The 11,893-nt window shown below is 57.4% G+C and overlaps 1 protein-coding gene across 2 annotated transcripts in view; it reads left to right on the top strand.

Moving 5' to 3' along the window:
* Positions 1-11,893, top strand: part of LOC140305236 (spectrin beta chain, non-erythrocytic 1-like) — a 54,860-nt gene extending 42,967 nt beyond the window's left edge. For both annotated transcript variants that reach the window (XM_072383996.1, XM_072383997.1), the window contains 15 exons: positions 1,379-1,468; positions 1,549-1,827; positions 2,022-2,152; positions 2,420-2,624; positions 3,785-4,159; positions 5,339-5,583; positions 5,658-5,796; positions 6,903-6,987; positions 7,114-7,310; positions 8,484-8,590; positions 8,660-8,705; positions 9,105-9,316; positions 9,895-10,068; positions 10,228-10,270; positions 10,438-11,893. In XM_072383996.1, the coding sequence (XP_072240097.1) occupies positions 1,379-1,468; positions 1,549-1,827; positions 2,022-2,152; positions 2,420-2,624; positions 3,785-4,159; positions 5,339-5,583; positions 5,658-5,796; positions 6,903-6,987; positions 7,114-7,310; positions 8,484-8,590; positions 8,660-8,705; positions 9,105-9,316; positions 9,895-10,068; positions 10,228-10,270; positions 10,438-10,647 (2,538 nt within the window). In that variant the 3' untranslated portion in view covers positions 10,648-11,893. The remainder of the gene's footprint in view (positions 1-1,378; positions 1,469-1,548; positions 1,828-2,021; positions 2,153-2,419; positions 2,625-3,784; positions 4,160-5,338; positions 5,584-5,657; positions 5,797-6,902; positions 6,988-7,113; positions 7,311-8,483; positions 8,591-8,659; positions 8,706-9,104; positions 9,317-9,894; positions 10,069-10,227; positions 10,271-10,437) is intronic.

The raw sequence follows: 11,893 nt of genomic DNA, 5'->3' as shown, positions 1-11,893 counted from the left end.
TTCCAGGTGTGTTCCAGGTGTGTTCCTCAGGTGTGTTCCTCAGGTGTGTTCCAGGTGTGTTCCAGGTGTGTGTGTGGTTCCTCGGGTGTGTTCCAGGTGTGTGTGTGTGGTTCCTCAGGTGTGTTCCAGGTGTGTGTGGTTCCTCAGGTGTGTTCCAGGTGTGTGTGTGTGGTTCCTCAGGTGTGTTCCAGGTGTGTGTGTGTGGTTCCTCAGGTGTGTTCCAGGTGTGTTCCAGGTGTGTTCCAGGTGTGTTCCAGCAGGTGTGTGTGTGGTTCCTCAGGTGTGTTCCAGGTGTGTTCCAGGTGTGTTCCTCAGGTGTGTTCCAGGTGTGGTCCAGGTGTGTTCCAGGTGTGTGTGTGTGGTTCCTCAGGTGTGTTCCAGGTGTGTTCCAGGTGTGTTCCAGGTGTGTGTGGTTCCTCAGGTGTGTTCCAGGTGTGTTCCAGGTGTGTGTGGTTCCTCAGGTGTGTTCCAGGTGTGTTCCAGGTGTGTGTGGTTCCTCAGGTGTGTTCCAGGTGTGTTCCAGGTGTGTTCCAGGTGTGTGTGGTTCCTCAGGTGTGTTCCAGGTGTGTTCCAGGTGTGTGTGGTTCCTCAGGTGTGTTCCAGGTGTGTTCCAGGTGTGTTCCTCGGGTGTGTTCCTCAGGTGTGTTCCAGGTGTGTTCCAGGTGTGTGTGGTTCCTCAGGTGTGTTCCAGGTGTGTTCCAGGTGTGTTCCTCAGGTGTGTTCCAGGTGTGTGTGGTTCCTCAGGTGTGTTCCAGGTGCGTTCCAGGTGTGTTCCAGGTGTGTGTGGTTCCTCAGGTGTGTTCCAGGTGTGTTCCAGGTGTGTGTGGTTCCTCAGGTGTGTTCCAGGTGTGTGTGTGTGGTTCCTCAGGTGTGTGTGGTTCCTCAGGTGTGTTCCAGGTGTGTTCCAGGTGTGTTCCAGGTGTGTTCCAGGTGTGTGTGGTTCCTCAGGTGTGTTCCAGGTGTGTGTGGTTCCTCAGGTGTGTTCCAGGTGTGTTCCAGGTGTGTGTGGTTCCTCAGATGTGTTCCAGGTGTGTTCCAGGTGTGTTCCAGGTGTGTTCCAGGTGTGTGTGGTTCCTCAGGTGCATCAGAGCTGAAACATGGCTGAGCCCATCAGCTGGTTCAGATCCAGCTGAGCTTCTATCTGCTGAAGGAGACGAACTGAACACGGCTGCTCTGTCCCACACCTGTTCGAGGCTCTGTGGTGGTTCTTCTATCTGCTGACGGAGAGCCTTAAAGGGACAAACTGAGGGCTGAACTCCGTCCCACACCTGATGGAGGCTGTAAACTTCTGATCAGCTCCTGTTTGTTAGAACCGAGTCGCTCTGTATCGGTCAGCCTTACTCTGGTTTCTAACGTCAGTCTGGGTTCTTTCTTGCAGCTTTGGGCTCAGGAGCGGATGCCTGTGGCAACGTCCACCGACCACGGACACAACCTGCAAACGGTGCAGCTGCTCATCAAGAAGAACCAGGTGAGTTTTTCCCCTCAGAGTTGCAGCTCAGAGGGTCGGTGGAGTCTCCTCAGCTGCCCAGCTGTGCTTGTGTTCCTCAGACGCTGCAGAAGGAGCTCCAGGGCCATCAGCCTCGCATCGACGACATCCTGGAGCGCAGCAGGAGCCTCCTGCAAGACGAGTCCGCCAACACCAGCGTGATCCACCAACGTCTGGACGACCTGCAGCAGCTGTGGAGGCAGCTGATGGAGGAGGTGGAGCGTCGGCACGGCCGGCTGGAGGAGGCCCACAAAGCCCAACAGTACTACTTTGATGCTGCCGAGGCTGAGGCCTGGATGAGCGAGCAGGAGCTCTACATGATGTCAGAGGAGAAGGCCAAGGTGGGGCTCACGTCATGTGAAGTTACCGATTTATCCCAGTTCCTCCCGTTGGCCCTCCCACTGTCAGGTGCCTCCTTCCTTTAAGAATCCGGCAGAAGTGGGCACCCCTATGAGCACACCTGGATCCCCAAAGGAAAAGGGGCACCTCTGTAGGGACGGTCCTGTTAATTAAAACGCTGCTTTGCTTTGGTCAGGACGAGCAGAGCGCCGTCACCATGCTGAAGAAGCATCAGATCATGGAGCAGGCGGTGGAGGACTATGCCGAGAACGTCCATCAGCTGTCCAAAACCAGCAGGGGACTGGTGGCCGACGGACACCCCGAGAGGTGCGGCATTCGTCTGTATCACTAATCAATCAATAATCTAATCGATTAATAACCCCTAACCCTAATCCATTAAGGCACTTCTCCACACACAGTTTAATTTTGAAGGTGGCTGTGTTCTTCCCACTTGTGTCAGACCTCGTGGCGTGTCCTGATCAGATCAACACACATCTGTTTATTGATTGATCCTCAGTGGCCCCAGAAGGAGCTCTGAGGGCCGCCGAGGCCGGCAGGCACCTGTTCACCTGTGTGTGTTTGTGTGTGTCTCAGTGAGCGAATCAGCATGCGGCAGTCTCAGGTGGACAAGCTGTATGCCGGCCTGAAGGACCTGTCAGAGGAGAGGCGGGGCAAACTGGACGAGAGGCTCCGCCTCTTCCAGCTCAACCGGGAGGTGGACGACCTCGAGCAGTGGATCGCCGAGCGGGAGGTGGTGGCTGGGTCACATGAGCTGGGTCAGGACTACGAGCACGTCACGGTATGTTTCTGCAGTACCCAAACAGTCATCATCTGCAGTAGCTAAGACTTTAAAGTGTACGTATTCTGTCCTTTTTAACGTCTTATTGAGATGTTTCAGACAGACTTTGGTCCAAATATCTGCTGGTTTAAGCTCAGCGGCTCGCTGTCTCAGCCCTGTTTTAACACCTCTTTGTTGCTTTGTCTGTTTTCAGGGTGGAGCAGGAGCTCAACTCCACCCTTTGGTGTTCGTGGCAGTAAACAGACGTAATGAAGCTGTTCCTGCAGTCAGAAACACTCCAGCTCTGTATATAGATACAGATAGTTACTGATCCCAGAGGGAAACAGTTTAGCAGTTAGCTATAAGTTAGCAGTTAGCTGTGAGTTAGCAGTTAGCTGTAAGTTAGCTGTGAGTTAGCAGTTAGCTGTAAGTTAGCAGTTAGCTGTAAGTTAGCAGCAGATGCTAGCAAACAATGCTTTCTCATCAACAGTAATGGACCAAGCCGGAGATGTGCACAGCGTAACTCGTAGTAATGCATGTGAACCGTTAATTACTGCGTTTAAACATTTTGGATTTATTAACCTCATTAAACAGTTGGACCTGGAGACCTCCATCTTTATCAGAAACATGCCGATAATGTAACGTTAACTGAGGCTCTGAGAGCTGGAACTGATCCTCTTTGTGGCTCAGTTCCTTCAGTCCAGCGTTGAACTGGACCAAGTTGTTAAAACAGTGGGATGAAAAGTGTTTGCTGCACATTCACAGTCTTTAGCTAACTCTGCTGGAACATTAGCCTCAGATATAGTTTATCCACTGGGCTCTTATATCCTCTGAGGCTGCTGCTGGATGGAAGATGCATGCTCCTCAGTGCAGCTGACAGCAGAACATTTCCACCAGAAGCTGGCTTCATCCGTCCAGCAGGGTGGATGTGAGTGGGTGGGGCTTAGCAGAGGGGGCGGGGCTTAGCAGAAGAGGCGGAGCCAACTTAAGGAGTGAAAATCAGAACGGCTCGTTAAAGGAGGTTAAAGGGGAACTAAATAAATACCAGGGTTGAGTTTTACAGCTGCTGGTGACTCCAGACGCCCTGATATCTGCTCCCAGGAGCAGGAAGGAGGAGTTTTACAGAATATGACACCTTTAAGGCCATCGCTGAGCGCACTGACCTGTGGATGTGGTTTCAGATGCTGCAGGAGCGTTTCCGGGAGTTTGCGCGGGACACCGGGAACATTGGGCAGGAGCGTGTGGATGGCGTGAACCGGCTGGCGGACGAGCTGATCAACACCGGGCACGGCGATGCGGCCACGGTCGCAGAGTGGAAGGACGGGCTGAACGAGGCCTGGGCCGACCTGCTGGAGCTCATTGACACCCGGACGCAGATCCTCGCCGCCTCTTTCGAGCTCCACAAGTTCTACCACGACGCCAAGGAGATCCTGGTACGCATTGCGGACAAGCAGAAGAAGCTGCCGGAGGAGATGGGCCGGGACCAGAACACGGTGGAGACGCTGCAGAGGATGCACACCACCTTCGAACATGACATCCAGGCGCTGGGCACACAGGTGAGTCCCACCTCGGGAGGTCGTTCTGCTCATGTGCAAACAAACAAAAAGGTTCAAGAGGTCAGCGAGCCTTTTCAGTCCGGGACCGACCCGAGTATCTGAGTCAGCCGAGTCTGACCCGAGTATCTGAGACCGACCCGAGTATCTGAGTCTGACCCGAGTATCTGAGTCAGCCGAGTCTGACCCGAGTATCTGAGTCAGCAGAGACCGACCCGAGTATCTGAGTCAGCCGGGACCGACCCGAGTATCTGAGTCAGCCGGGACCGACCCGAGTATCTGAGACCGACCCGAGTGTCTGAGTCAGTCGGGACCGACCCGAGTATCTGAGACCGACCCGAGTGTCTGAGTCAGTCGGGACCGACCCGAGTATCTGAGACCGACCCGAGTGTCTGAGTCAGTCGGGACCGACCCGAGTATCTGAGACCGACCCGAGTGTCTGAGTCAGCCGAGTCTGACCCAAGTATCTGAGTCAGCCGGGACCGACCCGAGTATCTGAGTCAGCCGGGACCGACCCGAGTATCTGAGTCGGCCGGGACCGACCCGAGTATCTGAGACCGACCCGAGTATCTGAGTCGGCCGAGTCTGACCCGAGTATCTGAGTCAGCCGGGACCGACCCGAGTATCTGAGTCAGCCGGGACCAACCCGAGTATCTGAGACCGACCCGAGTGTCTGAGTCAGTCGGGACCGACCCGAGTATCTGAGTCAGCAGAGACCGACCCGAGTGTCTGAGTCAGCCGAATCTGACCCGAGTATCTGAGTCAGTCGGGACCGACCCGAGTATCTGAGTCAGCCGAGACCGACCCGAGTGTCTGAGTCGGCCGGGACCGACCCGAGTATCTGAGTCAGCCGAGTCTGACCCGAGTATCTGAGTCGGCCGAGTCTGACCCGAGTATCTGAGTCGGCCGGGACCGACCCGAGTGTCTGAGTCAGCCGAGTCTGACCCGAGTATCTGAGTCGGCCGGGACCGACCCGAGTATCTGAGTCGGCCGGGACCGACCCGAGTATCTGAGTCAGCCGAGTCTGACCCGAGTATCTGAGTCGGCCGGGACCGACCCGAGTATCTGAGACCGACCCGAGTATCTGAGACCGACCCGAGTATCTGAGTCAGCCGGGACCGACCCGAGTATCTGAGTCAGTTGGAGCTAATGTCAGTAATGTTGCTGTTCTGCGACCTGCAGGTGCGGCAGCTGCAGGAGGACGCCGTGCGCCTGCAGTCGGCGTACGCTGGAGACAAGGCGGACGACATCCAGCGCCGTGAGGGCGAGGTGCTGGAGGCCTGGAGGAGCCTGCTGGAGGCCTGCGACGGGCGCCGGCAGCGCCTCTTTGACGCCGGGGACAAGTTCCGCTTCTTCAGCATGGTCCGGGACCTGATGCTGTGGATGGAGGATGTGATCCGGCTCATCGAGGCCCAGGAGAACCCCAGGTGGGCCGGGCGCCGCGGTCCGCTGCAGGTCGGTGGGTGTTGAGCTGCACTGACGGGGCTGTTTGTGTGTTCAGAGACGTTTCATCTGTGGAGCTGCTGATGAACAACCATCAGGGCATCAAGGCAGAGATCGACGCCCGCAACGACAGCTTCACCGCCTGCATTGAGCTGGGGAAGGCCCTGCTGGCCCGGAAACACTACGCCTCAGAGGAGGTGAGCTCCGGCAGTGCTGGGAAAGGTGTTGGCACCCCTCCTGCCACACGTCACTGTTTCAGATCATCAAACAAACGTAATATTAGGCAAAGATAACACAAGTAAGCACCAAAGCACTTTCTGAATGGGGATCAGGGGGCACCCTTAACTGTGGAGGAACACTCGTCTGATTCAGCGACACTGGAGGGCTTTTAAGGTCAAGCCACCGCATCTCAATCAGATTCAGGTCAGAACTTTGGTTAGTTTGACCCGTCGTTGTCCTGCTGCAGAACCCGGCTTCAGCTGGAGGTCAGAAGGCCAGAGGTCACCTTCAGGATGTTCGTGGTTCCATTTCCCACAGCGAGTCTTCCAGGTCCCGAGGCAGCAAACCAGCCCGAGCATCATTTACCGTCTGCTAAATGCACAAACAGCATCTGAAATGCTGTGGAACCAGGGTCAGGAAAAGGGACTCTCGCCCCCCGACTGGGGCAGGAAGGTGACTCCTTGGATGAGTCATCGGGGGAGTGGGGTCACTGTGGTTCCTCCGCTTTAGGAATGGCTTTATAACCTTTCCAGACAGATAGATTTACTTACTTTGCTTGTCTGGGTGAGGATTATTCTCCCTCTCTGGCTTCTTTTGCTCTGCTGCACTTTGTCAGGCAGGTTTGGATCTTTTCCCTTGGTGCTTACCTGTGGTGTCTTTGTTTGATGATCTGAAACACTGAAGTGTGGCAGGAACACTTTTTCACTCCTCTGTGGATCACAGGTGGTGACGGAGCGCAGCGAGAAATACAGAAAGGTTCAACATGAGCTCACAGTGAGAGTTTACATGAAGCAAAGCTCTGAGCTGAACTCTGAGCTCTGAGCTCTGAGCTGAACTCTGAGCTCTGAGCTGAACTCTGATTGGACGGCAGAGAGTCTCCTCCTGACCTGATGTTCTGTAGAGTTAACGAAGATCATTTTAATACTGTGTTAAAGTGTTAAAAGTCATGAGAATCCTGACTTTTAACACTTTATTTTATTTTTAACTATTTTCTGTTCTCTCGCTGATGAGATAGCATCAGAGGAACCGACCAGGCTGATTGCATTGATCGTGTGATGTTATAAATAAAGTTTCTGTCGCTCAGATCAAAGAGAAGCTGCTGCAGTTGACAGACAAGAGGAAGGAGATGATTGACAAGTGGGAGGACCGATGGGAGTGGCTCCGCCTCAGTAAGACTCACTTCCTGTTTGTTTTCTGATTCTGAGGAAGACTCCTCAGCTCTCTGACCAATCAGGACACGCTGCAGGTGTCATGTTTTTGTGAGGTAGCTGACCTCTGACCTTCCTCCCTCTCAGTCCTGGAGGTGCACCAGTTCTCGCGGGACGCTGGCGTGGCTGAGGCGTGGCTGCTGGGCCAGGAGCCCTACCTGTCCAGCAGGGAGATGGGGCAGAGCGTGGACGAGGTGGAGAAGCTCATCAAACGCCACGAGGCCTTTGAGAAGTCTGCCGCCACCTGGGAGGAGCGCTTCTCTGCTCTGGAGCGGCTGACCACGGTGAGGCAGGTGGCGAGGACCAGGGGGCGGTGGCGAGGACCAGGGGGCGGTGGCGAGGACCAGGGGGTGGTGGCGAGGACCAGGGGGTGGTGGCGAGGACCAGGGGGCGGTGGCGAGGACCAGGGGGCGGTGGCGAGGACCAGGGGGTGGTGGCGAGGACCAGGGGGCGGTGGCGAGGACCAGGGGGCGGTGGCGAGGACCAGGGGGTGGTGGCGAGGACCAGGGGGCAGTGGCGAGGACCAGGGGGCGGTGGCGAGGACCAGGGGGCGGTGGCGAGGACCAGGGGGCGGTGGCGAGGCCCAGGGCGGTGGCGAGGACCAGGGGGCGGTGGCGAGGACCAGGGGGCGGTGGCGAGGACCAGGGGGCGGTGGCGAGGACCAGGGGGCGGTGGCGAGGCCCAGGGCGGTGGCGAGGACCAGGGGGCGGTGGCGAGGACCAGGGGGCGGTGGCGAGGACCAGGGGGCGGTGGCGAGGACCAGGGGGCGGTGGCGAGGACCAGGGGGTTGGTGGCGAGGACCGGGGGGCGGTGGCGAGGACCAGGGGGCGGTGGCGAGGACCAGGGTTGGTGGCGAGGACCAGGGGGTGGTGGCGAGGACCAGGGGGTGGTGGCGAGGACCGGGGGGCGGTGGCGAGGACCAGGGGGTGGCGAGGACCGGGGGGCGGTGGCGAGGACCGGGGGGCGGTGGCGAGGACCGGGGGGCGGTGGCGAGGACCAGGGGGCGGTGGCGAGGACCAGGGGGCGGTGGCGAGGACCAGGGGGTTGGTGGCGAGGACCGGGGGGCGGTGGCGAGGGCCAGGGGGCGGTGGCGAGGGCCAGGGGGCGGTGGCGAGGACCAGGGGGTGGTGGCGAGGACCGGGGGGCGGTGGCGAGGACCAGGGGGCGGTGGCGAGGACCAGGGGGCGGTGGCGAGGACCAGGGGGCGGTGGCGAGGACCAGGGGGCGGTGGCGAGGACCGGGGGGCGGTGGCGAGGACCAGGGGGCGGTGGCGAGGACCGGGGGGCGGTGGCGAGGACCAGGGGGCGGTGGCGAGGACCAGGGGGCGGTGGCGAGGACCAGGGGGTTGGTGGCGAGGACCGGGGGGCGGTGGCGAGGGCCAGGGGGCGGTGGCGAGGACCAGGGGGTGGTGGCGAGGGCGGTGGCGGTGATGATAAAGACGTTTTCTTGTGTTCCAGCTGGAGCTGCTGGAGGTGAGGAGGCAGCAGGAGGAGGAGGAGAGGAGGAGGAAGCCGCCGTCTCCGGAGCCCGTCGTGGTCGAGCAGGAAGAAGCTCAGCAGCAGAGGTGAAGCTCCTGAAACTCTCACAGCTGATTGGACAGGAAGCAGGTACTGATGTGTGTGTGTCTCTGCAGCGCCGTCACGCAGAACGGACTCGCCTCAGACCAGGACTCCCCTCGGGTCAGTACTCTTCCCCTTTACTCGCACCTTCCTCTGGGTCCTGTAAGTCCCGCTGTGAGCGGCAGCTGTTGGTCACCTGACCCAAGCTGTGAGTGGTTCTGAGCCGAGGTGTTTGGACCGGAGGAACCACACCCAGGATCATGTTTCCAGATCAGAACCACACAACCAGCGGTTCTGATTCCATCATTTTTAACCGGACGTGCTATTTTCCATCTTTCTGGGTCTGAATTGTTAACAGAGAGTTCAGAACCGGGTTCAGAACCGGGTTCAGAACCGGGTTCAGAACCGGGTCTCAGTCCAGCTGTTTGTTGATATTGAAGTTTAAACATTTTGTTGTTTTTAATAAGATCAGAACCGGTTCTGTTGGGTCCGTCTGACTCTGGTCTGGGCTCTTTGCAGGACGCGGTGGAAGGCGAAGATCTGGTGAACGGCATCGCTGAGCGCAGCTCCAAGGAGCCGAGCCCCCCCCCCTCACCAGTCTCCGGCAGGAAGAGTAAAAACAGCCAGTCGTCCACGCTGCCCGCCAAGAACCAGGAATCGTCCTCGCAGCTGGACGGGTTCCTGCACCGCAAGCACGAGTGGGAAGGCCACAACAAGAAGGCCTCCAACAGGTGAGACCCGCCCGGTGCAGGCTCCTCCCCCAGTGCAGGCTCCTCCCCCAGTGCATGCTCCTCCCCCAGTGCAGGCTCCTCCCCCAGTGCAGGCTCCTCCCCCAGTGCAGGCTCCTCCCCCAGTGCATGCTCCTCCCCCAGTGCATGCTCCTCCCCCAGTGCAGGCTCCTCCCCCAGTGCAGGCCCCTCCCCCAGTGCAGGCTCCTCCCCCAGTGCATGCTCCTCCCCCAGTGCAGGCTCCTCCCCCAGTGCAGGCTCCTGCCCCAGTGCAGGCTCCTCCCCCAGTGCATGCTCCTCCCCCAGTGCATGCTCCTCCCCCAGTGCAGGCTCCTCCCCCAGTGCAGGCTCCTCCCCCAGTACAGGCTCCTCCCCCAGTGCATGCTCCTCCCCCAGTAAAGGGTCCTCCCCCAGTGCAGGCTCCTCCCCCAGTACAGGCTCCTCCCCCAGTGCAGGCTCCTCCCCCAGTGCAGGCTCCTCCCCCATCGCAGGCTCCTCCCCCAGTGTAGGCTCCTCCCCCAGTGCAGGCTCCTCCCCCGCCGGCGTGGCAGCACCTGACCCAGCTGCTCTGTGATTGGCAGGTCGTGGCACAACGTGTACTGCGTCATCAACAACCAGGAGATGGGTTTCTACAAGGACAGCAAGGCGGCGGGTCAGGGCGTGCCGTACCACAACGAGCTGCCCGTCAGCCTGAAGGACGCCGCCTGCGATGTGGCGTCTGACTACAAGAAGAAGAAACACGTCTTCAAACTCAGGTAAGCATCAGGAGTGGATGAGTCACATGACCAGTACCTGTCAGACAGGTGTGTTTCCACCTGACTGTTGGACCTCATCAGGTTCTACTTTTGGTTCTGATCTGATGGGATCTGATGACTTGAAACTGTTCACGTCTGTCTCCTTCTTCTCTCTTTCAGAGTCGCCGATGGAAACGAATATCTGTTCCAAGCCAAAGATGAAGTGAGTGTGATTATCTTCTTTCCCTGAGTGCTTCTGGGGCAGGAGCCCGGTTTCAGTCGGCTTTTAAACAGGCGTCGGTCTGACTGAAACCGGGCTTTTAACACCAAATAGAGACGGTTCTGACTGACAGACTCCTGAAACCTCTATGACTCGTGTCCCCTCTGCAGGAGGAGATGAGCACCTGGATCCAGGCCATCCTGAACGCCGCCGCCGACCACGCTGACGTCCAGGGAAGCAACCCCGGCACGCCGGCATCTGGGCGAGCTCAGACACTTCCTGCCACCGTCACAGTCACCACCGAGTCAAGTCCTGGCAAGAGAGAGAAGGACAAGGACAAGGAGAAGCGCTTCAGCCTGTTCAGCAAGAAGAAGCAGTAGAAGAAGAACGACCCGGCACTCTGACGCAGGACACCTCACCCTCTGACTGGACCTGGAATCTGCCTCAGAGCGCCGCTTCACACTCGGCCGTCCTCGGCTTCATGAATGTGGACGACTCACTGACCCGTCTCCACCCTTCATGAAGCCGGCTGGCACTTTCTCAGCCCGCTGCTGCGGTTCTGGAACTGAACCCAGACCCCATTCATTTGGATCCGCTTTGATTTGGTGTCTGTGGGTTCTAAACCTCCAAATCTCTGATCTGAACCATCCTGATCCAATCAGCTGCGTATGAATGATGCTGCGTTTGATGTTGGCTGGGAACTCTGAGCTTCTGAAACCTGATCAGAAATCAGAAGTCAGATTTTCGCTCAGTGACCTTCTCACACAGGCTGAAATTGAACGCCTCAGTGAAACACGTTTGACGTCCAATAGAAGCGCATCCAACGCAGCTTAGACTCAGCTGCTGGTGACATCACCCTTGATGACATCACTGCTGATGTCACCAGCACACAGCCAATGGCAGACAGCTGAGAAAGTTTGTCCACAGCAGTGTCGGGTTGTTTTGTTTGTTTGTTTGTGTGGTCAGCAGCTCGAGTTGAACACTGAGAGCGCGTTACTTTGTGATGTCACCGATGACATCAGCAGGGACCACCTTGTTTTCTTTCAACACTGTTTATTTTCACATTTTGTTCTGTTGTTGTTGTTGTTTTTATTTTCTCGGTTCTGAGAGACCACCGTGGTTCTGCCGCTGAGAAATTGGACCAACAGTGCTTTTACTTTGTCATTCTCGGGTTTTTCGCCGCTCTGCCGCCGTTTCCTGCCGTCTCCGTCTGACCAGGAGTTCCATGTACAAACGTTCACTTGCATGCTTCGTCTTAAACTCACCTGAGACTTCCGGGTTCTCTCCGGTTCCGTCGTCTCAGCTGGAGGAGGCGGAGCGGGGCGTGAACTCTGAACACGTGACGGCGCTCGTTCTGGATGAAGGCTGCTTGCTCTGCTACGCTCTGATTTTCTGCTCTTTGATACTCGTGTCGCTCACCATTTATCTATTGTACCAACATGTATGGAAGTTACCGCCATCTTACTGCACAATCAGAACTGCATCTATAGGAATGAAGAAGAAGAAGAAGCTGAATATTTAAACTGAAGTTAGATCCTGAAGCTTTCCTTATGTATGAACCTGCACCTGTAGACTTTAAAGCTCTCTGTCAGATCTGTGCGATGTCATTAAAGCTTTTAAACTTTA

This window comes from Leuresthes tenuis, unplaced genomic scaffold, assembly GCF_036924035.1.
Source record: "Leuresthes tenuis unplaced genomic scaffold, fLeuTen1.0.hap1 SCAF_4, whole genome shotgun sequence".
NCBI classification, from domain to species: Eukaryota; Metazoa; Chordata; class Actinopteri; order Atheriniformes; family Atherinopsidae; genus Leuresthes; species Leuresthes tenuis.
This window is presented reverse-complemented; position numbering and strand designations above follow the sequence as displayed.